Source organism: Lasiosphaeria miniovina (genome assembly GCF_030549165.1).
Source record: "Lasiosphaeria miniovina strain SMH2392-1A chromosome Unknown B0T26scaffold_5, whole genome shotgun sequence".
Classification (NCBI taxonomy): Eukaryota; Fungi; Ascomycota; class Sordariomycetes; order Sordariales; family Lasiosphaeriaceae; genus Lasiosphaeria; species Lasiosphaeria miniovina.
Window position 1 is genome coordinate 5,839,516 of NW_026848224.1, and position 14,183 is coordinate 5,853,698.

At 53.9% G+C, this 14,183-nt stretch overlaps 3 protein-coding genes across 3 annotated transcripts; 2 read left to right on the forward strand and 1 right to left on the reverse strand.

The window, feature by feature from the left end:
* Positions 1–1,543: 1,543 nt before the first annotated feature.
* On the reverse strand, positions 1,544–3,968 carry B0T26DRAFT_650469 (uncharacterized protein; the record flags this gene model as incomplete). The annotated part of the gene is made up of 6 exons (XM_060438183.1): positions 1,544–1,994; positions 2,075–2,778; positions 2,841–3,142; positions 3,214–3,653; positions 3,717–3,838; positions 3,945–3,968. Coding segments are annotated over 6 exons (2,043 nt in total), but the record flags the coding sequence as incomplete, so codon positions are not given.
* Positions 3,969–4,200: 232 nt separating this feature from the next.
* Positions 4,201–5,890, forward strand: B0T26DRAFT_742547 (putative short-chain dehydrogenase; the record flags this gene model as incomplete). Its single annotated transcript, XM_060444134.1, has 4 exons — positions 4,201–4,213; positions 4,716–5,160; positions 5,228–5,404; positions 5,485–5,890. 4 exons carry the CDS (start codon positions 4,201–4,203, stop codon positions 5,888–5,890), a joined length of 1,041 nt encoding a protein of 346 aa, XP_060295498.1.
* Positions 5,891–6,950: 1,060 nt separating this feature from the next.
* B0T26DRAFT_804750 (RTA1 like protein-domain-containing protein) lies at positions 6,951–8,601 on the forward strand. The gene is made up of 3 exons (XM_060447137.1): positions 6,951–7,395; positions 7,495–8,028; positions 8,104–8,601. Exons 1-3 carry the CDS (start codon positions 7,156–7,158, stop codon positions 8,437–8,439), a joined length of 1,110 nt encoding a protein of 369 aa, XP_060295499.1. The 5' UTR covers positions 6,951–7,155; the 3' UTR covers positions 8,440–8,601.
* Positions 8,602–14,183: the final 5,582 nt, after the last annotated feature.

Genomic DNA, 14,183 nt, shown 5'->3' on the forward strand with positions numbered 1-14,183 from the left:
CACGAGATAAATCTCCGAGAAAATGTTGTTCGACCTGACTAGCCAGAAGTGCGGTGACCTGTGGAGTAATCACAAGTACCTTGGCCTTCGAAAGAGCCTAGCTTGCAGTGACTAGTCGAAGATTATGAGGTATTATGTCACCCTGTTTTGCCTACGTCCATTCTTCTAGGTCTATTGAAAAGCCTCTCCGGTCATTATTCAACCTCCTTTTCATACACGAGGGTAGGTATGCTCCTCGTATAGCTACGCGTATCGGTCGTCGTTGTACTTCGTGTGTTCTGTATAGAACTTGACTCCCTTCGGCAAGCGCCTATTAGCGCGCGCTATTTTCTATCTGGAAACAAACCCCGATGCCGCTGGCCGATTGCCCCCTTTCGAACCTGATTGATCTTGTTGTCCTAAGAAAAAACAAGGAAAAAAGAGGGGCCGACGCATCCACTACAGAACAAAGGGGAATATTTTGAGAACTGCAGGCTCGGTGAACGTCACACGGCATAGCTCGGGCTTCAGCAGTCAGCGCCTTCATTTATTGGTCTATATGACGGCTAGTATGGACGCAAGTACTCATCTAAAGGACGTAGATATCGTCTCTTTAATTCACACCCTCATGAGATTATTCTCGAAGTCCCACGATCATAGGGGGCCAGTCGCAATAGCGCCTAGACGCCGTCGGGATGTGGAGATTAACAAGGCGACCAGCCCTATAGATATGGATAGCAACGCCCACACGCTACAGTAGACAAGGCAGCTCGTGTCACGGCGATGAGGTCGTCGTGGTGTCAATGACGTAGTGCTGGTGTGTGGTCTGTGCGTACCTATCACGTGGTCCGCACCATACCTAGAACCCCGCGCCTTGCCCGCTCCCCGCAACACCTTCCTTTTCCTTCCTTAGCTTTAGATTCCACAATACAGGTTACGGTTATACTGCGTGTTATGCCAGTCGAATCCTCTCCTTCGTGACAGCTCGTCCCTGGCTCCGGAGAATAAAGGATTTAGTTAGTTGGCCCAGGCTTGAAACAAATATATATAGATTCAATCTATTCGAAACAAAGCAACCCCCTGATAATGGTGCACAGAACCGGCCCAAAAACCTGAGAAGGAGGGCCAGGAAAGAAATTGGGTTTGAGTGGTTTGGTTGTCTGGCGGCTGACTAGAGACGGGGGACACTGCACGTGTTCTGATTATCATGTCTTGTGGCGATGGTAAGTGGGCTTCAGCACGTTATATCAACGACTTTGGCCAGCTTGTTGCTCACCCCTGTGGCAAGAGGCCAAGCGTCCGGACAAAGATGAACGGTTCGACGCTTGTTTCATGGTGGGGGCTGTCAGATGATAAAACATGGCCTGGTGCGATTACTATCTGGAATATTGATTAGTATGGTTGCTGATCGGTGTTCAGCTCCGCTCACTGATATGAGAACTCTATTTCCGGACCCGTGGCGCCCGAAACGTGAACAGAGAACGCCACTGGTTTCAAAGGTCTGACAGAAACGCGGAGTCGGTGTCGGCCTCATTGAAAAACCCTTGCCCGCGGGGCTGCGAGCCTAAGGGCAGAATCTAGCCAAGTCTTCCTCCAAGAGGCCCACCATGTCCATGTTCCCGACAAACCAGTCCCCAAACTGAATGTCCAGCATCGGTTCGGCCAGCGGCGTCATCCCCTCCACATACCCGTCCTGCTGCGTATCCGGCGGCATCTGCACCGGGTGGACCAAGTTGTTGAAGATGGCAGGGTCATAGCCTACGCTTGTGATGGTGCCGGCATCTGGGGGCACAGCGGGTTTGTTGCTCGTCACGTAGAGAGATGCGATCTTGTGCAGTGTCTGCGCGAGACGGTGCAGGTGCTGGACGGCCTCCGACACGGCGCAGGTGGGCTCGAGCGACGTCACGAACTCGGCCAGCAGCTCGAGGTCGGAGCCAGAGGAGTCCGAATTCGGAGCCTGAACGACGTGGCAGAAGAGGACAACCAGGGGCGCGAACGGGGCGAAGAGCACGATCCTAGGGCATTGCGTCAGCTCTTCTGCGGAATTCAGACAGACGGTGCAACATAGCCGCCCAGCTGGTTGTCCTTCTCTTACCAGTGGAAATAGCTCAGCTGCGCCCCCAGAGACGGCTTGTAAATAGGCATGCAGCGCAAGTGGCACACAAAGGCGGACCGCGCAGCCTCGACGCACTCGGGGAGGAACGCGGACGATGGGCCCGGCACGGGTGAAATGGCGCGGTAAATGAGGGCGAGCGTGGCGTAGTGCGATACCATGTCCGACTTGAAGACAATGTCCAGTTCCGAGAGAACCCCGGCCTCGGAAGGCCCGCCATTGCTGTAGTGTCCGTATACTTGGCCCATCCTCTCAGTCTCTAGGAGAATCGCCTTGGCCTCTTCGGCGAGAGCCATCGCAGATTGTACCCTCTGGCCGGTGGGCGTGGCGAGCGCCTGAGAGCTAAACAGCTGTTCATATATCTTGCCCTGAAGCCGCGAATGGAGGAACCACAAGACGGAGAGCCTCTGCAGCGGGTCCTTGCCTATGCTCTCGGTGTAGGTGGGCATGATAACGTCGTAGTCTTGGAATGCCGACGCCCTGCCAAGCCGAAGAGCCAGCGCTTTGTCGATGGTGTAGGCCATGTTGAAGAGCTCTTTCCGCGAATCGAAGGCAGTCTCGCCGATGCCTGGCGTGTCATGGTGTGACTGGAGCCGGTGATAGCCAAGGGTCTGGCAAGCTTGCGCGGACAGGCAGATCATTTGCCAGGCAAGAAAGGGCCTCGATGCATCGAGAGCGTAGCACGCCTAGAGGCCTTGTCAGCTGAGATTGCTTCTTAAAGGTTTTTCGTCCAGGGTTTGCAATTTACCGCAAGAACTAGAGCCTCCATGTTTTCCCGCGTCGCTTGCAGGAACGGGTTGATGTCTCCCATGACGGCAGTTAGGTTATCCCCACACATAGCCCGGTACGTGGTGACATCTCCACTCGTCTCCTGGAGCGACCTCTCCCACAAAAGGTAGCACAGTCCGGCGTTGACGACGGCGAATATGCCGGCAGTGTACTCTTCGGTGGAGAAGTAAATCTGGCGGCAGTAGTCGGTGAAGATATCCAAAGTCAAATAGGGGCACCACATGCTGAACGCCACCGATGGTGTATCTGCATTTAGGTGGTCTTAGCAGTTGGCAGACGCGAAGGGGTTCTTGGCAGTTGGCAGACGCGGAGAAGCGGCTCCTGTCACGAACCTTTCATTTCTCGGAGACACTCCAAAACAAAGCTCGCTGGGGGCATCGGTAACTCTCTGAACCCTCCGGGCGGAAGCCGCTTTTGGCCTGGGTAACACAAGTCATTGCTAGTTGATCTTTTGTTCTGCCGCTGGATGATCTGACGAAGCACGGATAGGGCTGACTGCATGCCGAGGTCGCTCTCTGGGGGCGCCATCATCTGGCCTACCGCTTGGCCGATGAATTGGTGAGCAAAATTGGTGTGGGCGGCTAGTGAAGAGTCTCCCTCAAAGACGACTCTCTGTTCTTCATTGTGGTGGACGGGGGTGGGTTCTCTGCGGCCACGTGGGGAGGACTGGACAGAGGGAGATATCGCTAGCTTGCTAAGGGAAGAATTGAACTGCTCCAGGTGGTGCTCGATACTGCGAAGGCGGTCATCGAAAGAGTCGAGTTTTTGTTCGCTGCAAGTGGTTGCCAAATGGCTCAGTTGATTTCCGCGGCCGGCAGTTTGGGGGACGACGTACTACTGGGTTGATATGAGCACCCTCTGGCGGGCGCCTGAGAGTCTTTTGCCGGGACCCGTGGCAAGGCATGACCGACGCGCTTGAACACAGGGTGAACACGGGGCCTTTTTGTCGCACCGGATCTTGGTGCAACGAACACGCCGCATTTAGCGCAGGGCTGGGGACGGCGTGGCGGACTCGTGTTGAGAGCATCGTGAAATCTGGGGAAATATGGCTCGGGGGCAATACCTTTCTTGCGCGGCATTCGTCACACTGCAAGACCGGTTAGCTTTCTTTGAAGGTCAAGGCTCGCGAGAGAGATGGACGGAAACCCGAGAAGCCTGGTGCCGAAGGGGTGGAAGGGCTGGAAGGGGTGGAGGGGTGGAATCTGGAAGTGTTTGGATAGGGGCTGGGGTGACATTACAGCGCGTCTTTCCTCCATTTCGGCCGGCCCAGCGCCGTTGTCTGCCATCCTCGAGAATATGGGGCTGAAACTCGAGCCTCAATGGCGTCTGCAGGTAGCGCTATGCGTAGGTGGGTGGACGAGCGATCCGGCGTTAGACTGACGTGACCTCTTGCCAGTCGGTCTTGCTTGGCTGGAGTCGTTGTGGGCCCCCAAAGTCTGATCCGCCAATCAGATGGCCGCCTCGGACTCGCGGACACGAGTGGGCACTCTCAGCCCGGGTCCGCGGACCCGATTGATCTTTGGGGGGACCCATTTTGTCTCCACATTAACCAATACGTCCAATCGTTGCCGTATACCGAGTGACTCGGGCCACCTGCCCAAATATTCTTCCTAATCCGTTCGAATCTGCTCGGCTGCCGTGCGGATTTCATATATAAAAGGTCAGTTCGGGGGTTCTCATTCCTGGAATGATTGCCTGGTTCTTGATTAAACCCAGAGACTGACTTGGGACGGTAAATCAGTCACAACACTCAACAACTCTCATCAAGCTTTTTCTTTTACGATGTTGACCTCTTCGAGTCCAGGATCCTCGAGTCCAGGATCTTCGAGTCCAGGATCGATCCTCATCACCGGCGCCAATGGCGGCCTTGGCTGTGCTATTGTCAAACAGATCATCAACTCTCCAGACCTCTCCAAGCTGCATGGCATCTACACGGTCCGCAAAGTAGACACTGCAACGGCTCTCAGCTCGACTCTCTCCCACTCAAAGCTAGACCATAGCCACGACACCCTGGCTCTTGACCTGTCCTCGCTCGCAAACGTGCGACAGTTTGCCGCCGGAATCAACAAGCGCGTCGCCGAAGGATCGTTGCCGCCCATCCGAGCCCTGATCCCGAATGCCGGTTTCCAGGAACATTCCACACAGACTCTCACCGACGATGGCTTCGATGTGAGCTTCGAGAGCAACTATCTGTCTCACTGGCTGCTGGTCCTGCTGCTTCTCCAGAGCATGGATAAGGAGCACGGCAGGATTGTGGTTATTGGGAGTTTCACCCACGAGTGAGTCTATATGGGCAGAAGTTAACGACACACGGGACACACGACTGCTGACTTGAACTCTTGACAGCCCCTATGATCCCAGGATGAAGACGATGGACTTTTATCCCGCCGATAAGTGGAGGACGATGATTCACGACACCGAGTCCATAGCCAGGGGCACATGGAGCACAGCCAAGGAAGACCCGTCCCAGTTGTCGGGTTTGCGGCGGTATGGTGCTTCGAAGCTGTGCCAGATCATGATGATGTAAGTTAGAGGGCACCCCGCTCGTCTTCCCGTCTTGTCCATCGGGCCATCTGGTCAGGTAGTCTAACCTCCCAAAACAGCCCTGAACTCCAGCGTCGCCTCAACAACGACCCTGCTCTCTCCAACATCTCGGTCCTCGGCGTCGATCCCGGCGCCATGCCCAGCGGACTCGTCCGCCGCGGCAACTTCATGATGTCGGTCGTGATCGGAAAAATCGCCCTGCCGCTCTTGGCTGCCGTCAACAGCGTGGTGTCACCGAATAGTGAGTTTCGATCGACTGCAACGTCGGCTCGCGACGTCCTGTGGGCCGCGTTTGACGTTGCGACGATTGGTGAGCACCCCAGAGGCCAGTACCACTACCAGAGAAAGGAGTTTGAAACCAGCGCCGAGGCAAGGGACCAGGCGAAACAAGCAATGCTCTGGCGGGACAGCATTTCATACACGGGCATCACTGCTCGGGAGACTTTGCTGGCTGGACTGAATTAGTAGCGCTCTGTATCGCGCTTTGGGTCGGGGACGTTGGTTAGTCTGCGTAGATACCTTAGTCCTTGATCTCTTGTTTTGATAGAAATTTTCAACTCACGAGCACAAGGGGGCACAAGGGGTGAATAGAGAACAATTGTGACGGCCCGCCTTACGCAGTGGGATGTCAATGGTTGAAGGCAGTAACGAATGTGGATTTAAAGCTAAGGAAGAGAAAGGAATCTATCGCGGTGTCCGCGCAGGGCGCGGGGAAATATACGTATAGGTTGTGGTGCTCAGTGCGCACAGGCCACACTCTAAACACAATGCAGCTAATAGAACCAATCCTGTCACATGAGCCCTATGGCAGCCGTGACAACAATAGGGTTGAGAAGACATTGGATTGGATTGGGTGCTTCGACAACGATGCCCAAATAAGGAGCCTTGTGAGACGTCACCGAAGAAGAGTTGGCCCCTGTCAGTACAGCCAGCAAACCGCTGGTTACACGGCCCTTCAGAGCCTTGCATTGAATTGGCGAGCCCACCAATCAACAACGGCCATTGAGCCCTGTAAATTTGGACATGGGCCCTGTAAATTTGGGCATGGGGTGCTGACGCGGCGTGTCAGGGCCGTCCGTTCGCAGTGCAATCTCTCATCATCCCGGGTTTGGCGGGGCGGAGCGATCCTTCGCCCAGCACTGCGGTAACACAGATCAGCCCCTGGAAACGTGCCGCATCGCCACTGGGACTCACCGCAAGCGCTCATTGGCCCGCTCGCCAAAATTTGACAACCGCTGGGACGTTTTAAGGCGAACAACTCCGCAAATTAAGATCCCGAGATCCTGCGCCGCGCGATCTGCATGGGCTAGCCGTGGGCCCGCGTCTCCAAGCAACCAACAACACAGAGTGCCATTGTCGTTCGACAAGATGACCTCGATTTTCTCTCCCGTCGTCGACCTGATGGCCTATTTATTCCCGCCGTCCTTCCCCGATGAATCACAATGTCGCCCACACCTCGTCGCCGACACCTCGTCGCCGACACATCGTCACCCACACCTCGTCGCCCACACCTCGTCGCCGACACCTCGTCGCCGACACCTCGTCGCCCACGCCCACACCTCGTCGCCCACACCTCGTCGCCCACACCTCGTCGCCGACACCTCACCACGGCGGCTCGACCTCCCCTCCACCCGCACCTCCGGAGTCAAATAACCCCAGCGTCTTCTCTAGGCTGCTTCTTGAGGCCTGGTCCTTTGCGTCTTGCTTGATCACCGCCGCAGCCCCCGAACATGCTGCTCCCGAGGCTGATAGCGGCAGCGGCCGTTCAAGTCCTCGGCCGGGACCACGGCGACGACGACTCGAGCGACGACTGTGTGAAGGCCACACCGGGCTACAATGGCAATGTGCCCGTCGACGCCTGCAACTCCTACTACAACTACGATCCGCAAGTTGCGCCGGCTGTCGCCACGGCCGTCATATTTGCCATCTTCACCGGCATCCATCTTTTCGAGGCCTTTTTCTTCAAGAAGGCATGCTCTCTCCTGCATGCTCTCTCCTGCATGCTCCTGCATGCTCTCTCCTACACACGCAATCTCTTCGGTCGACTTTTGCTAACTCCTTGTCCGCAGCGATACACATGGGTCCTGATCATGGGCAGCCTGTGGGAGACGCTGGCCTTCGTCATCCACACGCTCGGGGCCAAGGACCAGCAGCAGGTCGGCTACTCGACGGCGTGGAACATCCTGTTCCTGCTGGCGCCGCTGTGGATCAACGCCTTCGCCTACATGACTTTTGCGCGCGTCGTGCACTTCTGGCTGCCCCGGGGGCGCGTGGGGGGGCTGCGGGCCAACACGATTGCGCGGTGGTTCGTGCTGGCCGACGTCGCCAGCTTCCTGATCCAGGCCACGGGCGGCATCATGGCGAGCCCGAGCGCCAGCCCCGACGTCATCAAGACGGGCATCGACATCTACATGGTCGGCATGGGCATCCAGCAGTTCTTCATCCTGGTGTTTGTGGCCCTGATGGTCATGTTCCACCGCCGCTGCAACGCCGCGGGCATCGACGGGAGGGCCGTCATGGCGCAGTTCTCCGCCGACGGCACCCAGAAGCCCAGCTGGCGCCCGCTGATGTATGCACTCTACGGCGTGCTGGTTGCTATAACAGTGAGTTGATCCCCTCCCACACCCCCCCCACATCAAATGCCTGGTGGGCAATGCTAACTGGTCCGCCACATCCAGGTCCGTATTATCTTCCGTATCGCCGAATTCGCCCGCGGCCTTAAGCCCGAGAACCCGATACCATTCCACGAGGAGTACACGTACGCGCTCGACTGCTTTCCTATGATGGTGGCGCTGCTCATCCTCGCCGTGTTCCACCCGGGCCGCTACCTCGTCGGCCCGGAAAGCGAGTTCCCCCGCCTGTCGAGAAAGGAGAAGAATGCTGCAAAGCAGGAGAAGAAGGCTGCAAAGCAGGAGAAGAAGGCTGCGAAGCAGGAGAAGAAGGAGGCCAAGCGGTTCGCAAAGGAGCAGGGCACGGGATACAAGAATGTAGCCCAGGAGAGCGACCAGGTTTAGGAGACTGGGTTATACTTTTAGTCGCGCGTGCACGGTTTATCAGAAGAGATTGCGGCATTTGGGCAGAGTTTCAGGGTCTTTGCCGCTTGGCATTGAGGTTAGGCCCCGGCGGTTGTTCACATACAAGAGGCATTGCAAACGGGTTAATAGACATCTTAGAACGACAATTGGATACCAAATATAGTCATTAAACGGTACTCTTCGGGATGTGTGTCTGCAAAGTTGGCAAAGGATAACTGCGGACCCAGAAAGTACAAGAGAGCGTTGCTGGGTTTGTAACGGAATGTTTCTCTATCATGCCGCTACTCTCTGCGGGTATATACACCAGATCTGAAGTCAAATGTGTACAGGTTGAAACCTGGTTGAACTCCAACATAAGAAGCCAACTAACATCACCAACACTCACTTCCGCTCACGCAAGTTTGCAAGTCGTAGTTACCGTACTCGAGGTCCGAGACTTTGCTTCATCGCAAAAACGACCCCTCCAGGGCTGCAACTGGCTCGAAAGTCTGATGGAAAATTCTAATGGCAAAGACATATTGAACATGGCCACATGGGCAAGTAAGGCTTTCTCGTGCAGCGCACGAAGGGTTTCGTGCTCCGGCGTAGCTGAGCTGTAGGTCTCAAGACCCCGGGCTCGATCCGACACAGGATGGATTTTCCCTCGATTGGGGCTCTAGGCGTCCTCATCATGAGGCTCTTAACCCCCAACGCCCTCTGTTCTCAGAGACAACGGCATCGGGACAAAGAGCACCGCTGATATCCCCAGCATGGACGTGAAGAAAGTAGCCGACGAACTCCAAGCTCTCAAGTACAGGGCGGCATGGAGAACGGCAGGCTGCTACCCGGCACCTTTGGCATGGGAGATAACAAGAGATTCGGTGGCATCTTTGGCCGGCTCACAGACAACATCCTGGCTCCCATCCGCAAAAGAACAGGCAACAAATCGAGGTTGAAGACACCGACGACAAGGGCAATTTCATTATGGACGAGAACAGCAATGCAATCCAGACCACCACAGCGCTGGCATCGATTCAAGTAGGCTAAATATGAAGCCTCATTTGACTGTATTTAAGGCCTAAATGGTGTATTGTCACGCATTCATAGGGTAGTGGAAAATGTGGCATTTGATGCAGGAAGGCAAGGCTTGAATTGTCTGAAAAGGTCTGCCGAAGTAGGGCGAAAAATGAAGGTCCTGTTGGTCCTACTTATAGCTATGAATCCGGCCTTGGAATGGGGTTAAGTGGCCTAACAAAGAAGCCATAGCGAGGTCTGTAGAATAGGCCGTTATGCCGATGTTCGGTCATGCCTGAAGTACGAGATGTTTGCCTAAGGTCATGTTTGACGAGGGTAGGCCTATTGATATGGCCCATTCGAAATAGTGGCAAAATCTGGTGGCGAAGAATCAAGTGGCAGCTTCTAGTTCTTCTAGGCTTTCTTTTGCTCACTAATCCCTATTGTCGTGACATGTATTTATCTGTGTAAGAGGCTCTCTCTGATTGGGTGGGTTTTATTTGACTTAATTGACGGAATTTGCCGCTCCACCAAAAATCAGGGAAATCGAGCCCCGAATGGCACCCTGAGACCGGAAAAAGCCCTTGACCTTCAGGATCCTCATTTAATCGCCCAATTCTTCGTGCACATGAGGTAATTCAGGGTTTCGTCGACCATACTATGTCTCTGCGTGCCAAGGACCAGTTTTCCCTGGCTGAATGCCCTCTCGCACTCTGTTGACATGGACGGTATTGACAACAAGTCATGAACGGTATTGACAACAAGTCAAAAGCCATCTTTGACAACCGGGGCCAACGCTCTCTTCTTTCCTTCCACCAAGCCAGTATATCATCCACCCGCCTGACGCTTTCGTGAAGGTATTCAGCTAGTTCATCCTTCTGGTTGGGGTCATCAGGGTCATTATGGTAGTCGTGAGTAATAAGACGACTCCCTCGACCTTCCTGAGGCGTACGAACCGGCACCGGGAGAGGAATGACGGCGTACTCGGCCTGGAAGAGATCCCGGAATGCCCTCATCGCTTCTTCAGCCCGCCCACCGCCCAGGAACTGGGTTACCCACTTCTCCTTATGCCCTGGGTGTAGTATCATAGCCGACCAGTATGCTGGGCTCTCCTCCATCAATCCAACGTATTCTCTGAGCTTCTGAATGGCCAGGCCAATGCTTGTTCGAAGAAAGGATAGATGATCGTCGTCAAGATCAGGTGTTGAGGGCGGCGGGGAGGGTGGAGGGTTGTTTTGGAGGTCGGCAACAAGGTCGAGGGAGGGCGGCCTGATCTGGCCGGTCGGTAGGCGCCGGGGTAGCTCGATGACCGAGTCGTCGAACCGGGCAGGAAGACGACGGTTACGCTGCGACCGTTGTGATGCTTCCCTAGTAAACAACACGCCGTTGTCATCGTCGTTGTCTATGCTGAATGATGGAGGCTGTTGGCTTGCGACCGTGATCTCTGGGTGGGTGTGTACCGGGCCGCCGGTAAAATCGGTGACGGCTTCAAGGTTCGGGTGCAGGGTTCGAAGGCGATCCTCAAGCAGATCGATTAGCCACTCCTGCGTAGCGAGAACTTCAGGAAAGGTAGCCGCGCGCCCTTCAAACCACTTCGTGATCTTCTTGAAAGGTTCAAGAATAGACAAAACAAGAGAAAGTAGGTGCCAGTCACTCGGTTGTAGCAGGTCGGCGGCGGGCATACGCTTCCGAGGGTCCTTCTCGCTCTGATTTTTATGGCACCAGTAATCCACTTGGCTCTGTAATTGCACCGCGCGTTCGATCATGAAGAAAACAGAATTCCAACACGTGGAATTATCACCACAAAGCTGTAAACCTTCGACTGACTTATCAAATATAGCCGTGCCGAATTCCTGTGCATCTTCACCGCCGGGCTGATTACGCGCGACCTGTAGGAAGGAATCCCGGCGTTGTGGTGGCCTCCGAATAAAGTGGACGACATTGTGAAGCTTTCCAACCGGCCCTCTCTTTCGCCACATCTTCAATAACGCTTCTTTCTGCTCAGGCGGTAACTAGCCGATGAAATCATCGTCAAAGGTTCTTTCGAGGCCGGTCTACCTGTCGAGAATGAAGGCCTGCGCTGCTAGGTTGAGGATATGGCCGAAGCAACGCACACGACGCTTTATGGCTAAGGAATCCCGGGAAAACCGGCCAAGGCCAGGAATTAACGACTCCAAGGTAAATTTTACTGCCCGGTCGTTCGAATCAACGTAGTTACACTGAAAATAACCAACGTTGTCAGCGAAACGTTGTCAGCGAAGCCGTAGTCGTTGACTAGCCGAGAGATGCTTCTTGTATGGCGATGCGGCCAACCTCTCACGTAGGGCCTGTTGTTCGGCCTCAAACCTCTTTCGAATGTGCTCTTGTATAGTGTTGTGCGACGAAGGAATCAGGGCGGCTGTCTTCTCGGCGTTCAGGTCCATGCAAAAATCACGAAATTCCATGTGCTCAACGATGCTGAAAGGCAGGTTCGAGCCGACGACTAGATCGACGAGCTTCTCTTCCATAGAGAGCCTGTGAGGCAGTAAAACATAGCTCGCGCGCTTCGTGTTGACCACTTCAAGCGTGCGTTGCCTTTTTCCTGGCCTCTCAATACCAGATGGGAATTGGGTAGGTATAATTTGTGGTCTTTTTCCAAATATATAATCGCCGAGCTTGTTGACTCTGCCTTGAACAGCTTCTCGCAATAGTGGATGCCCAGTAGTATTCTCCCTCGATGACGGCGTCGTTGATGACCTGGGCGACCAGTAGCCGTGATCACGAATCCACATGTCCTTTTTGGTGTTTTTCCTGCCCACTTTTCCGGTATGAAGGACCCTCTTGGTATTTTTATCCTCGCCAATCCTTGACTTCAATTCCTGCTACATCTTTGAGATCTACTCCCTCTTCAAGGAGCGCATCGACTGTCTAGCTACTTGTGATAGCTTCGGACGAAGGGAAGGAGGACGATTTTCGGCGGTAGGGAGGCTTGTCGAGAGGGTCGTGACATCAACGGAGGTATGTTGTCGAGGACTCGGGAGCCAAGGAAGCAGGGAAATGGCTGCAGGAAGGTAGGATTCGGCAGTTTGTGCACAGCGGTTGGCGAAAGTTGCGTTGCAGCGGCACGGCGGCACTCAAATTCAGGGCATTCGAGGATTTTCCCGGGACCAGAAAATGCAGGGTTGGCCCTGGTCAGGGACTGCCCTGGTGCTAGAAAACCCGGAAATTTGGGCCCAAAAATGGCTCAACCAATGGGAAATATTTACAAATATGCAATTAACCTGACCCTCAATTTGGCCTGAATTTGACCTCCAAAATGGCTTATTTGCCTGCAAATACGGTTTCTTGGAGTTCAAATTGATTTGGAATTTATTTGGATTGGTGCCAGCGCTGGACCACCAAGTTTGTTGACGGCGCCAACATTGCCCCGATCAGGGGGTCACGTACTAGGGCATTATTTCAAGAAGTCAGTAGTTTTGTCTTTCCAAGCTTGAGATGCAGCTAGCCGTCTGTGCTGTCCGTGCGAGGTAGGTAGGCCCTTTCCCACGTCGCTTTCATTCAAGACGCTCCCGCTAGATCTAAACGCGCGGATAATTAACCAGGACGGCGACAACCTCCTCGTCTAGCCGTTAAGCATGTTACTAAAAGGCACAGTAGGATACAGAACAACTCAAACGCCCAGTTAAAGCTTTTTTGCCTATCTTACTGTTGGAACAACGCGCATTCCAGCCACATAGAGGTGGCTATAACAACGCATTCATCAGCCACACAGGCGGCGGTGGAGGCGTAGGGGTCCCAGATTCCATATAAGTGGCCTACGGCCACCTCTTTCTTCTAGATAGACATAGACAACAATGACCATCACTTGAACCACCAGCTTTCGGCGTGCAGCACGCCCTGTTGTTTCCAGTACCGGTACCTGGTGATTCCAACACCTACCTCGGCATTAATTACCACGCCTTTCCTCGAATTTCGGAAAAAGTAGAAGAAATTCAAGGAACAGTAAGAAGAAAGAGGATATTTTTCTAGATGAAAGCGCTCTTATAAGTGATATGGTTCTAGCTTGCTAGTAAGGATGTTCCTTTGGAATAGATTTTCTACTGAAATAAGGTTCCTTTTTCCTCGGTTATCGGCGTCTACAAATCTTGGCTCCAGCTTTTCGGCGTGGTGTGGGATATTTACGAGTTGCTTCCAATATGTTACAGATGCTTCCAATATGTTACAGATGCTCCAAATATGTTACAGATGCTCCCAATATGTTACAGATAACAATAGTACAAGGTCTAGAGAATGGAGTGATGTGGAGAGAAGCATTTATTTTCCCAGCACTATTGACTATTGTTAAGATCCGGTTTAAAGCTGAGCGTCCACGCCTAGTCTTATTGTCCACGAGGTTGCAAATTGAGACCAAGGCTGTGCCGCAGGGTGAATGGCCAGGCCGCCTCAACACCGTCCCTATCCTGTAAGCCTGAAGCGGAAGTGAGACAGGCATTGTGACGTTGTGACGTTGTGCATAAGCCCTGCAGCGCGAGTCATTTTCGTCTGACCTTTCGTCCGTTCCAGCGTTCCCGGTAGATCTTTGGGTAGGCTGAGAATCTCAACCGCACACGCAACTCTGTCAATTTTTACACTTTTACCGACTTCACCGAGCACGGCAACTCTGTCAATTTTTACACTTTTACCGACTTCACCGAGCACAACAACTCTGTCAATTTTTACACTTTTACCGACTGCACCGAGCACAGGCGAGC